The sequence below is a fragment of the Citrus clementina genome, unplaced genomic scaffold (genome assembly GCF_000493195.1).
Source record: "Citrus clementina cultivar Clemenules unplaced genomic scaffold, Citrus_clementina_v1.0 scaffold_5, whole genome shotgun sequence".
Classification (NCBI taxonomy): domain Eukaryota; kingdom Viridiplantae; phylum Streptophyta; class Magnoliopsida; order Sapindales; family Rutaceae; genus Citrus; species Citrus x clementina.
In genome coordinates, this window is record NW_006262201.1 from 2283471 (window position 1) to 2297123 (window position 13653).

Genomic DNA, 13653 nt, shown 5'->3' on the forward strand with positions numbered 1-13653 from the left:
GGATCAATTTGAGATTTAATGTGAATTTTTTATTTTTTTTTTGTAAACAATATGAACATGATTCATAAAATTTGAACTTGCTGCATAATGAAGTTGTTTATGTATGAGGAGAAAACGTAGGATTATTATTATTATTATTATTTTGGGCAAAAACGTAGGATTATTATAATTGGAGTCCCCTCAAAAGTTATTTTTGCTTAGTAAAGTTTGATTTAAGTAAATAAAATTCCTTTAAAAAAATGCTTTGAAACCTAAAAATACTCCAAACAGAGTCTTATTTAGGCTCACCAACTCCATTAATGACCATAAATAGAGGTAGCAAGGTAATTTAGGTAGAATTAAGAGTTAATTAATAATTAAGGAGTTTCTCAACCTCCAGCAGCTTGATCGAGTGGATATAACTTGTCCATTTGTACCAAATAAACCCTTTATTTTTATTTTTTTATTTTAAGTTACTCACCACCTTGTTCCGCGTATATATATATATATATATATGGGCTATGAATAAAACACACACACTTTGTTACAAGAAAATAAAAGTGATCATTGAACAGTGTAGGTAAGAAAATTTGGAGCCATCAGAATTAATCATGAAACTGCTGCATGTATAAAAGGGTACTGAAATATTAATATAAATTCTACATAACAAGAAAGACGAAGGTAAAAGCACAAGTTACTGGTCTCATTATGTTGGCAAATGGAAACAAAAGCAAAGCTACTGCTGTTCAAAGATGAAGAATTATGGAGAGAAGTCAAGCAAAAGATTCAAGATTTCAGTTTTAGAGCTGTTCCAGGATTCGTCAATATCTTTCATGACTTGCTGACCAGTTTCTTTGATCATCGCAAAGGTCTTGGAACTTTGCATGTACTGATAAAGGGCAACTTTGGATGTTCCTAATGATGCCTTTAGACTCTTGCTTTGTTCGTGTAAACCGATTCTTGAATCCCTCGCATCTTTCAACTGATTTTTCAACTCCTCAATCCTGTGGGCTGCAACTTGTTTTTTCCTTTCAATCTCTTCATAAAGTCGAAACCTGTCTGCCAATTCTTGCTTTAAGGACTCAGCACGTTCTCTTTCCTCGTCTGCCCTCCTAACACTCTCCTGACACTGAGAGTATAAAAATGTGCTACTCGATAACGTCAATTGTAAATTTGTTACCATGTCAAGCATGTGCTTAGGGACGAATCCATGTTTCAGCAACAAATCCAGAGAGAAGAAAAACTGATCCCTTTCTGCATGATCGATTAGCTGATCAAAATTCATCAAACAGAACATGTGCAAGCAACGCTTCGCCTCCATAATTTGATCAGGACTCAATGTGTGTGTGACTGGTGGCTGCTCTGAAGGCCCTGAAAGATCTTCAAGAGACTGGTTAAGCAGAGATTGAAGATCTTCAAGGAAGGCATCATTTTCACCTAAACAGTTTATCTCCTCTCTCTCTTCCTTAACATCCCTTTCATCTAAGAGGTCAATCATTATTACTTTTTGCTCAGGCTTGCTGATAGTAGGCACAGGTTTAGAAGGTGGAGCTGATGCTTCAGGGTGCTCAGACTGAAAGACAGAAGTTGATGGTTGTGATGATGGAGCTGATGCTTCAGGGAGCTCAGACTGAAAGATAGTAGTTGACGGTTGTGATGGTGGAGCTATTGTTACAAGGACAACAAGCTAAAAGCTTACAATTGTGTGCAAACAACTTGTATTCAGTTCTGTAATCAGAAATATCTAGAGAAGTTCCAAAAAACAAAGCATTCAAATAAACTACCAAGCAAATTGAAAAGCACTAGTATAGGTGGACAAACCTGAAAGATCAGGTATCATGTCGCAAGGAATTGCATTTCCTTCAGAAGTTCTGACAAGGGATGATTCTGGTAAGCCAACCTGTTCTTTTGCTCTCACAGAGTCCTCGATTGTAGGTTCCACATGTTCTGCAGCTGCAATTACTACTGGAACCTCATTTGATAACAGTGGTTGTTCAGATGGAATGTGAGAAGAAACTCCATTGCTGTTAGAAGTTCTTCCAAGTGAAGATTCTTCAGACACAGGTTCCACGTGTGAAACTGCATTTCCAACCGGAAGCTCATTTGATAACTTTGGTTGAATTGATGGCATGTGGAAAGAAATTCCATTGCCATTAGAAATCATTCCAGAGGACAATTCTGGTAAGCCTTCACGGCATTCTTCTCGATTTCTTCTTGAATACACCTTCCAAGCAGATTCTGCATACTCTGTGTCAGCAAATACTATCGGAACCTCATGTAAGGACTGCAGCGGCTGCTCTGATTGCATCTGAAGTGGTGGCAAACAGTTCATGTTCTTAGATAATGTAGATGAAAAATGCAAGTTAAGTTTTTCTTCATGGCCAGTTTAGGTTATCCATATCTTGCACACATGCAGAATGTTTTGCCATAATAGTAAACAGAAATACTCGCAATGCTTTAGATAATTTTCAGGTTTTCATTTTTCATTCTTTCTTTCCAAAGTTTCAATGATTATATTCCATTGCTGCCTATTAATAGAGTGATATTTTTTACTCCAAATTTGTATGTCAAAAATCCATCAATAAAGAATTTTCTCTCTTCCATTCCATCTTTTCTGCCACATCATCAAAATTTTGTAGAGAAACTACTTTTACTGCATTCCACTATTTTGTTCCCATAATATGCAGCATGCAGAGGTAAACAAACAGTATCAAAAAACAAGTTGATCAGTTTATCAGTGAAATTAAAAAATGATCTTTAGAACAAATTTCAAAAATAGGTACATCCTTGAGCTTTTACCTTATCTCTCTCCACAGACATCTCTCCATTGGACCTCTCCCTTTCCTCACACCAACGAAGCAAATGATTGTACTCCACTATATCCGTTAATCCATCATACAGAGATGTGTTCAATTGAGGTGATTGTGGTACGCCAACATTATGTTCTTTCTCATTTGTTCCTGTGGAGTCTCGGCCAGCAGGTTTTGCGCCTTGTGCTTCTGCAGTTTCATCAGCAACTTCTTCCTTGCTAAGTGCTTTTTGGACTGAGCTTGAATGCATCTGTCGTTTACAAGCCACTGAGTCGTCATCCTCATTTTCTGAACTACATAAAAGCTCTTCCTCTGAACATTCCAAGTTTTCAGCAAAATGAATGGTTAGAAGTTCACATAGTTTACGTTTTTCCACCGACTTCCTTCCTAGAAGAGCCTGTAGCTTTGCATCACAATATATCTCCTTTTTATCTGGGTGGAAAAGGTTGTTTTCTTTGCAATATTCTCTAATGATGGTTGCAACCACTTGTTTTGATAATTTTCGGGTTGTGTCTTTCCCAATGGAGACCAGGAACTCCAAGAGAGATTTCGATCCCCATCCAATGAACTCTTTTCTGCTTGATTTGAATTTACTTTTCATTGCAGATTGCTTTCTTTTTGGTCTCTTCCTTTTACTGCTCTTCTTTTCTTTCCCTATGTCATATTCATCTGAATCGGAAGCAAACTTATAATTTTCACCCCTTTTCAACAGGTTAGATGCTGCAATGACTTCTTCTGAAGTCAAGCATTTCTTTTTCTTTATTATCCGCCAATAGTCATAAAAAAAGAACTCCTTAGTGCTTGGATCACTGAAGTCATTCTTGCACTGTAGAGCAATAAAGAAAACCATTGCAAATAAAGAATAAAAATAGTAACATTTACATATAAAGATGAAAGAGAGTAAAAACACCATCAAAAAATAAAATAAAATAATGGTAGTCATAGACTGCATCTAAAAGATATGATACATGTGTGACCTTTGGCAGAAAGAATAAACTAATTAATTACCAAATAAAATTCTCTGTTTTATTATAGAAGTAACAAGCACCGTCTAAAGTCGGAGAGAATTTGTTTCAAGATGAATGCGGACATAAGCATCAGATGAAGTACGACTTTAAAGTTTGCAACATCAGTAAACCATGCGTCCCTTTATCAGGGATAACAAGCTCAACCTTTAAAGGGTTAATCACAAGTTAATCAATACTAAGCTTTATAAATAAATTATTTACAATGCTGATCCATAACTCTCCGGTCTAGAACCACAATAGTATGATCCTTCATCTTCATCTAGACATCATAATTTTTTTTTTCTTTTCAAGGGATTATAGTAAAGAAAGCATACATTTCATTTTTGCAAAAATGTGTAGATGGATGATGCTGAACAAACTGTCTAAATGATTAAGATATTTTATAGTCTATGTAGCATCTTATAGAGTCTATGTAGCGTCTAATAGTTTTGTAAGCAATAAGAAACACTAGAAAGTTGCAAAAGCTTTGCACGGATGCATACTATATTACCAACTATGCATACCTGATTAGGGTCAACATCCTTCTTTTCTTCTTTACGCAATACAAGCTCTAAACACTCATCGCAGAGGCCTTTATCCCCTTTAACTACTGCAAACTCAGCTTCATAGAGGCAGGGTCCACATATGGCGGATGGGCAACATAGGCAATAAAATTTTGGAGCTTTATCACATTTGAAGCAAATATGCAAATCTGAAATTTAATACTTAATTCAATCAAGGGATACCACACATTTCTAAAGAAAAAACAAGAATCATAGGTATTAACTGAAAAGGAGAACAAATCCGTGTTAACTTTTTTGACCGGTAAGCTTCATACGAAAAGTGTACAAGACCGGTAAGCTTCATACGAAAAGCGTACAAGGAATTATGCGACATATTGAACTTGATATGCTGAAGAGAAAGAAGACACCACCTAGTCATCTGTATTTTTCTTTCCCGCGTAAGATTGTAACATAGATGTATTTAATATATGCATTAGTTCGCACATGTCAGGTGTGCATGTTATGATGTGCAGCAATGCCACTTCATGGTGCATAATTTTCCACTCTAACCAACTATGCGGATGCCATGTTATTAGGTTTTGTGGATTGTGATAAGTGATAACAATGTGATTCCTAAGTTTCTCTCTTAGGATATTCTTATGTATGATATAGATGGAAGACGCATTATGAGCCCTCAGACGCATTACTAAATTATGTTATGACACAGTTAAAAAGAAATATAAAATGTTCAATGATAATGACAGAACAATTCCCAGGGAAAGTTATCATCACAAATAAGAATTACTCACTGCAAGTCCATTTTTCAGTAGTCTTCATTGCAGAATTATCTTTATTTACACAACTGGGATGATACGCTTTAAGACAATCCCTACAGGCAATGGTTACTACAGTTAGTGGGATAAACTACATGCTCTGTTGAGGATTAGCTCTGAACGAAGATCAAACAACAAAGCACTGTCATATTTATCATAAAATATGCACGGCCAAGCTTATGGTAAAGAGAGAGGAAAAAAATGAAAATAATTTGCGAGGCATATACATTATAATAACAATAATAAGAATAAGAATAAGAATACTACATTCAACCTCCAAACAAATATGTTAATTCAGTTCGAGCAAAAAAATCTGAATTTTTTCATTCTGATATTAAATGCTTATTACAATCTTTGTAAACACTTACTTATGGTCACAGATCATGAGGGTTCCTCCATCTTTGCAATCAAAACACCAGTCTTCAGCAATTTCTTCCTTCTTCAACTTCTGTCTTCTTCCCATCTTCTTCAAAGCTCTTAACTTTAAGCCCAAAATGCTAATTTAAGAACAACCCAAATGCTTCACTTCAATATTCTTCTCTTGGAAACCCTACAAAATCAGGGGACCATCTAAGAAAAAGCAAAAAGAAACAAACTTCGTACTTTAAATACGATGATTAGTAGTTTTAAACAAATGAACTGAAAGGACCAAACTTTGGATTTTAATGAAAAAAGAAAAAAGTAGAGACTTTGTAATCAAGCTCAAGACTTTATAGCATTGTCGCTCTAAAACTTTCTCTTAGTGTTACACCATTATGCATATCTTCTCATATATGAAAACAGAAAACAAAAATGGAAAGCAAAACCCATTTTAAGGGAAAGCAAAAGAACATGCATTTAACGTTTTTTGAGATGACCCTTTTCAGAGAAGAAGCTAAAACCAAACGCATAAAGAACATTTTTCAGACACAAAGCCCAAAAAAAAAAAAAAATCAAACAAACCTTTGAACTTCACAAAGCTCTGTTTCAGCAATGGCAGATGGCGTGTTTGAGAAGTTTTGCAGAGAAAACAAGAAATGGTTTTGCCCTTTTCAAAGGTATCAATTCAATGTTTGGTCAGAGTAGACAGAGTAGAGTACTGACCGTTCAGCAAAAGCCAAAAACAGATCAAAATTCGAAAAAGAGAACAAAAATATAATATCTTTGACAATACTACCAATAGAAATGGATTAATTTGATTTTTTTAATCTCAATTATTTTTGTAATAAACATCTTGATCATTATACTTTTTACGCTAGAAGAATGCATAGGACCATGCAATATGAATGTTATTATTATTTTTTGGGCAGCACAATCCTTGGTTCCTAAGTTTTTAGATTTTCTTACTTTCATTATCCATTTGTGAGTAGCAGTAGCTCAAGGCTCATTATTTTAGTTGGATTCAAGTCATTCTTTTTATATTTGTTTGAAATATGATATTTTTAGGTTGAGCCTCAATTATGATACATTAAAATATGTCAGTAAATTTTGACAGATTTTAATGCACATATTTTTTTTAATCTAAACTTCAATGATAATGTACGGAGACAGATTCTAACATACTTATAATAGGATTAAAAAAAAAACTTTGTGACTTTCTTTGTGATGTACATTTAATTATTTAAAAAATATTAGGACAAATCTATCCATTTGTTACAAATAAATATTTATCCCTGCAGAAAATGTATAAGATATCATTCATGATAGTCACACTCATTATTACTAGAGTTTTCCTAATTTATATTTAATATAACTTATAATTATTAAAAAAAAAAGCAACCATTATTATTATTATAAAGATACTTATTTGAGGTGAGGTGAAGCGATTCAGGTGAGGGTCCTATTTCATAAAACGGAAAAAAAAAAAACAATGTCTTTATTTGGCAAGAATAAAGTAAAATATTTAAAATTAAAATGTTATCGCCTTGTTAATTGTCTGGATAAATGGACACATTTTATGCAATTATTAGTTGGAATGATTTTATGGGTTGATTAAATGTTGCTTCTTATATATTTAATGCATAATAAAAGTTATGGTGCTCCACTAACAATAAATGAATAAAGAACAATATTCTTAGAACATCAAAAAACTCTCTCCTTTAACTAATACTAACAGGTTAATTTATTTAGGGTAATTACTCAATAAATTTTCTCCAACGACCTTTTGTCCTTATTTTGGCTATAAACATTGTAAGTGGTTTCGGCTCAAGTTCCCTTTTCTCTTTGGTACGAACTTAAACCGACTCTATTACGTATCAAATAAAAATGATCCAAAATTCTTTAATGCTATAAAAAATTTGAACTTCAAGACTTTAAAATATAGGTGTTAATTGTCTCCATTGGCAAAATTCGCGAGATTCAATTCAGAAACACCTGGATTGAATTGAATTAGATTACACTACTTCTTTATATCGAATTGAAAAAAAATTATATACAATTCATAAAATGGACTGGATTTATATGTGCTAACAGCCCTATTATCAAAGTTCAGAGCGTACGTATAATGAAAGTTCAAATGTCAGACTAATAGTCTAAGTTAATGGGACAATAAAGTTCATCATAATTCATTTAACGAGCCACGTAGCCAAGTAGATCAAACAAACCTTTGTACGTATACAAATTGTTAAAACTTTAAACTTTCAAGAAATGGATTTTTGATTTTTGAAACTCATGAGGTCGGTTAATCTCATGCAGCAGCACTTCAGTAGGAATTTGCCATTTGTTGACAATAATGGTTCAAGTGTAAAGACAAGGTTCTATCGGAGGCAAATAGGGACATAAATTTTACATGGCTGTAGAATAAATAAGTAATGAAACTACTAGGATATACGGTGTATTTGAGATTGAAGCTGGGCAGGTGTATTTTAAAAGTTACATCATTAAAGTGTTTGGTAAACACTACCTACTATAATTTGTAAGCGATGTCGATATAATTTTTCACTTGTATAATAGAAAATCTATAATACATTTAATAATTTTGTCAAAATTATTATAGTTTTTTTCTACAACAACTGTAACTTGAAAAGTATAACACCTCTGTTGTTGCAAATTTTGTCCCAACTTATGATGTGAAAATTTCGATTGAGGACGACCCCCTTAGGACTTGGGTTCCTCTTTATTGGATTTTATGATAGTGAGTTTATCCTTTGGACTAATCTTAATGGGCTTTTATATATCCTCTTCTGAGTTCACTTCCTTAGGCAATTAGAAGGTCCTTGTCTAGTGATAGTCTACAAACACAAGAAAAAGATTAGAGGGCCGGCTTTACCAGCAAAACCCTCCGACGGTCAAGTTAGTCACCTGACGTTTGGAAATATAAATTTAGAAAGAGAAAGATTAGAGGAAGAAAGTTAGCATTTTCTACTTTTTAGTCTTTTTTTTTCTTACCTTTTAGTGAGAATGAAAGACATATTTATCGGCCAAACTGATTTGACTTGAATCCTAATTATTTTGATGACAAATGTCTTTATTCTTATGACATTTGGCAACATTTGTCTTTTAGTGCCTATGTTGATTGACACATGAATATACAAACTTGTCTACGAATTAAAAGAAGAAACGTTTTATCCTTAGGTTATTTTTACTAAGACCTTGGGATCATATGAGCCTTTCAAACATAGAAAGTTTGTCCTATGATAAAATATGAGCCTTTCAAACATAGAAAGTTTGTCCTATGATAAAAACCTAGAACCTCGGCACGTTTTGGGTTTTGAATCCTTACCACCTAGTTGATTTATCCTAAATAGTCTGTCTTAGGATAAAAATCTATGATCTTGGTTCCTTTTAGGCTTTGAAGCTTTATTAATTAGGAGGATCATTTTAAGTGATTTGTCCACCATTTTGTGGGCTTAATTGAAAGAAAATTTATTATATGGGTCTTATTGAGATTAAATTTATTTGGGTCTTATTAGGTCTATTTTATTTTTAGTCCAACAGTTGCCCTCCCTGTCTAAAATTTTTAAAATAAAAAATTTAGACTTTCTTTTTAGTTTTTTAATATCTTTAAGAGGATTTTCTCCAAGAATTTCATCCTTAGGAAAATTTTATCGTAAGATGATTTTCCTTAAATTTTATCCTTAGGAGGATTTCATCCTATGATGATTTTCTTTAAGGAAAATTTCCTTAGATTTCATCCTTAAGAGGAATTTTCCTTAAATTCTATCCTTAGGATGATTTTCTTTAAGGAAATTTTTCTTAGATTTCATCATTAGGAGGAATTTTCCTTAAATTATATCCTTATGAGGATTTTATTCTAGGATGATTTTCTTTAAAGAAATTTTTCTTAAATTTTATCCTTAGAAGGATTTGATCCTAAGATGATTTTTCTAAGGAATTTTTCCTTAAATTTCATCCTTAGGAGGATTTTTCCAAGGATTTTTATTCTTGATTTCCATCCTTAACAAGAATTATTTCATTTCCTTAGGATTTTTTAATTTTTTTATTTCATTTCCATCCTAGGGTCATTCCTTCCATCTTTGGATAATTTTAATTCCATCCTACAATGATAATTTTATTTCCATCCTAGGATGATTTTTGGAGATTTAAACTATCTTAGGAGGATTTGATTCCTTTTTAAGAATATTTGATTCCTATCATTAGTTGTCTTAATTGCAAATCCTCTTTAATTGGCTAAGGTCCTCTTCCTCTCATATGTAATGCCTCATTTCCCATTATCCTATCTCATGCAATAGTTTACAAGATAAAAGAGAAGAGGTTAGAGAGAAAAGTTCTCAAGGTGCCCGACAGTGGTGTTCATAGTGGCTGGCAACGAATTTTCGGCGGCCTTTTGTCGACTCTCTGGTGATTTTCTTGCGACTTTCCGACGACTTTCTATGAGTATTTATTTATTTATTACTTTTATTATTTATTGCTATCCTTAGGAGAGTAATCATAGTCATTTTCACTTTGTAGGTTTTTCTTAGTTCAACAAGACCTAGTATCAAAATGACTAAAAATATTGTGGTGGATGCTATTCCCTTTACTACCATTCACGCTACTACGAGTGATGTAGGTAGTTGTGAGTTAAAGAGGAGATAGACGAGGATAGCAGTGGATATGTAGATGACATTATAAAAAGAAAGGAGGTGATTAACTTAGAAAATTCTGAGGATGAGGATGAGCCTGTAGTTGAGGATACCTATCCATGGCAGATGAAGACGATTAAATATAGATTAGGTGAAATGTCCTTTGAGATATTAATGATTAGATATAGCATTCCTAGATCAATAACACTTCGTCTCATGTTGTTGGTAATAAGAGTAAAGCAATTGTTGTTCATTAAAACTAAATCGTCATAAAGAATTGCATTCTTCCATATCAGCTAGATCATCATAAGTAGTTGTGTTAAATTGACATTCATCTTCAGAACTTCTGTTAGGAGGAAATTCTGGTATGTCAACATTATGTTCTTGGTCATTCATTCCTGCAGAGTGTTTACCAGCAGATTTTGCACCTTGTGCTTCTGAAATTTCATAAGCAACAAATTCATTAATGCTGTGAATTACGAAGCAAAATGTTGAGCCAAATGTTGTGTAGATATAATGTTTATACATTTTTTGTCACAGTAGGATTAATGTAGCCTTTTGTTTTAATTATTCATGCAAAATACTTTATGTCTTTGAGTTAGAAAACATAAATTTAACTATTCATATTTGTAAATTACGGACTAAATTTCAGATAGGGCCATAGGGGTGGATATGGGATGAATTGTACAGAATTGGTGAAAATCCAACTCACTATTGAATGGGCTGAAATAAAATCAACCCAACCTAGGTCTTTAGGATTTTATAATCGAGGATTAATATATCATCGTCGTCGTCGTCGTCGTCATCATCATTATTATTATTATTATTATTATTATTATTTATGTGGGTTAGGTTACGTCGGATTATATGGATTCATTATAATTAACTCAATCCAATTATTAATTAGATAAAAATTGACTCAATTAACCAATAATAATCCACTCAACCGATCAAAATTAGATTAAATTGAACCGGGTCAATTGAGTTGAATTGGGTTTATCCACCCCTAACATAAATATAAATGAGATGATCCTCATCAAGATTCCAATAACTTTATGATCCTCATCAAGATTCCAATAACATTAGGTCTCCAATCTTTTACAATTTATTAAAAAAACGAATATGTAGCTTGCTGATTGCATGCATGCGCCCCATTCAGTTGCTTCTGCTTCTGCAAACAGAACATCGCCCTTAAAAGTGGCAGTTTTAATGGATGAAACTGTGCCTTTTCTTGTGGAGTCTCTGATTATGGCCCCTAATCCAAAGCAATTTCTCTTCGCATTAGTAGCTGCATCAACATTAATTTTTAGCCAGTGGGGGTTAAAAATTAATACTTGTGGAAACTTATTCTCAAGCAATAGCATATTTGATTAACAACAATAGGGGCAACATGACAGAGATACATTGAATCATTTTAGATATTCAAACTTTAAAGAAGCAGTTTAGTTGTCTTGTGGCAAAATATATACCTAGGTCTTGTAGTACTTGTGCTCACTCTTTAGTGAAAGTAGCTCCAGCCTTTAGGTAAGGCTGATTCTTTTGTTTGAAAGAGAAATTTCCCTTAAGAGATTAAGCATGTTTTCTACCTTTCTATGAATTAATGAAAGCTCTACTTTCCTCTAAAAAAAAAAAAAATGTAGCCTGTTAATGGAAAGTTCGCGGGCAACGAAGGACATTTTTAGTGCATTCAATAATTATTTAATTATTGATTTAACATAATATAACATATCGAATGTATATTAACGATTTAAATTTTAACCAAAAGGACTATCTAAACAAATAATTTATTTTACTTAACAATTATATAATTATTAAATTCAATAATTTCAAAACAAAGTTTATTAAAGTGACTTTTATACCACAGAAAATGGAATTTAACAAATACTTCCAAAACCCATCACGCCTTAATTTAAATTTTTTTCCTCAAAAACTTAAGTGAAGACAAATTTTCTCCCAAGAGTGGAGTTGACGTCCCTTAAACCAAAAGTGGAGTTGACGATCCTTGAATATTTAAGAGAATTAAAATCTGAGTGGTGCGACTGGAATTAACGTCCCTTAAACCAAGAGTGGAGTTGACATCCCTTGAATATTTTGGAGGGTTAAAATCTGAGCGATACCATATAAGATTTGATGTAAACTGGTCTCAGTAAATATATGATTGTAAATATCATGAACAAAAGTCTCCTAAAAAAAGGTAAAATTTAATTGAATGTGACTTTTATTTTTCAAATGGAAGGTGAAATAACTGTTTGGTTTTACTTCTGATAATGGATGTTTTCATTTTTGCAAAATGAAAAATGAAGAAAACTTATTAAAAGGTACTATTAAATGTGCTATTAAATATAAGAAATAAAATATATTAATTTTCTAGAAATAAAATTCACAATATAATTTAGAAACCAATAATAAAAGAATAAATGATAAGGGGTTAAAAAGTTTTTGAAGCCAAGGTCTAGTTCTGCAAGTAAAAAATGGCCTTTCTTAGACTTTGGTCCTAGATTTGAGCTTCAATGTCTGTGAATTAATAATAATGGAAAAAAAAGAATAAAAGATAAGGAATAATCTCTATAAAATGAAAAGGAGAAAATGAAAGAAAAAGAGGAGGAATAATCTATTAATAGGGATGGCAAAATCCGGATCTAGAAGTAGGTGTATTTGGATCTAGATTCGCATCTGCATTTTTGGATCTACAAAAAATATATATATATATGCGGATCCAAATTCGGGTAATATATGTGTGGATTGCTGGCGAATTTTTTTGAATATTCTAATCCACATAATGCTAAATTCAAAATTTCAAATATAATTTAAAATTCAACAAATTTACCTAATAAAATTAAATAAAATCTAATCTTAATTCAACAATCAACAATTCAGTACCTAGAATAATATTGAACAACACTATTTATCCACAAATATAATACCACAACATAAATAAAATATCAAAAATAACATAAATCCAAATCTAACACGATCACATATCAACAAATAAATTTATAAAAACACCACAAATCCACATAAAATAATATAGATCCTAATATATTTTTAATTTAATCTAATTTATATATTTTCTAATCAATCTTATTATTTTTTTCATTTAACTTATATATTTTTATTTAATAAATAATTTAATTTAAAAATAATTCAAATTTGAATATCTGCTTTTTCAGATATATTTGCATCCAAATCTAAATTTAAACTTGTATAAATTTTAATTTTTAGCATCCGAATCTATATTTTTTAACGTACATATTCGAATTTTTTCTGAATTTGGATATTTTGGATCTTTGTCAATTCGAATCGGACCCCAATTTTTTTTTTTGCCAAACTTGCTGTCAAAAAACTAGAGATGGCAAAATAACCAGGACCCGGTCCGGATCCGGACGAACCCGGATAATCCGGGCCGGGTTGAACCCGTACCGGAATATAAAAAAATCCGGGTCCGGAATAAATTTTAATAACCCGGATATATTCGGGTCTGGGTTTAGGTTAACCCGGACCCGGATATCTAATTTTAA

The 13653-nt window shown here is 32.3% G+C and overlaps 1 protein-coding gene across 1 annotated transcript; it reads right to left on the reverse strand.

Annotated features, from left to right (window-relative positions):
* Positions 1 to 608: 608 nt before the first annotated feature.
* LOC112097698 lies at positions 609 to 6125 on the reverse strand. Its single transcript, XM_024183049.1, has 7 exons — positions 6075 to 6125; positions 5501 to 5682; positions 5109 to 5188; positions 4321 to 4508; positions 2779 to 3615; positions 1801 to 2287; positions 609 to 1644 (listed from the first exon to the last, which is right to left on the reverse strand). The coding sequence occupies exons 2-7, from the start codon at positions 5593 to 5595 to the stop codon at positions 740 to 742; spliced, it is 2592 nt and encodes an 863-aa protein (XP_024038817.1). The 5' UTR covers positions 5596 to 5682; positions 6075 to 6125; the 3' UTR covers positions 609 to 739.
* Positions 6126 to 13653: the final 7528 nt, after the last annotated feature.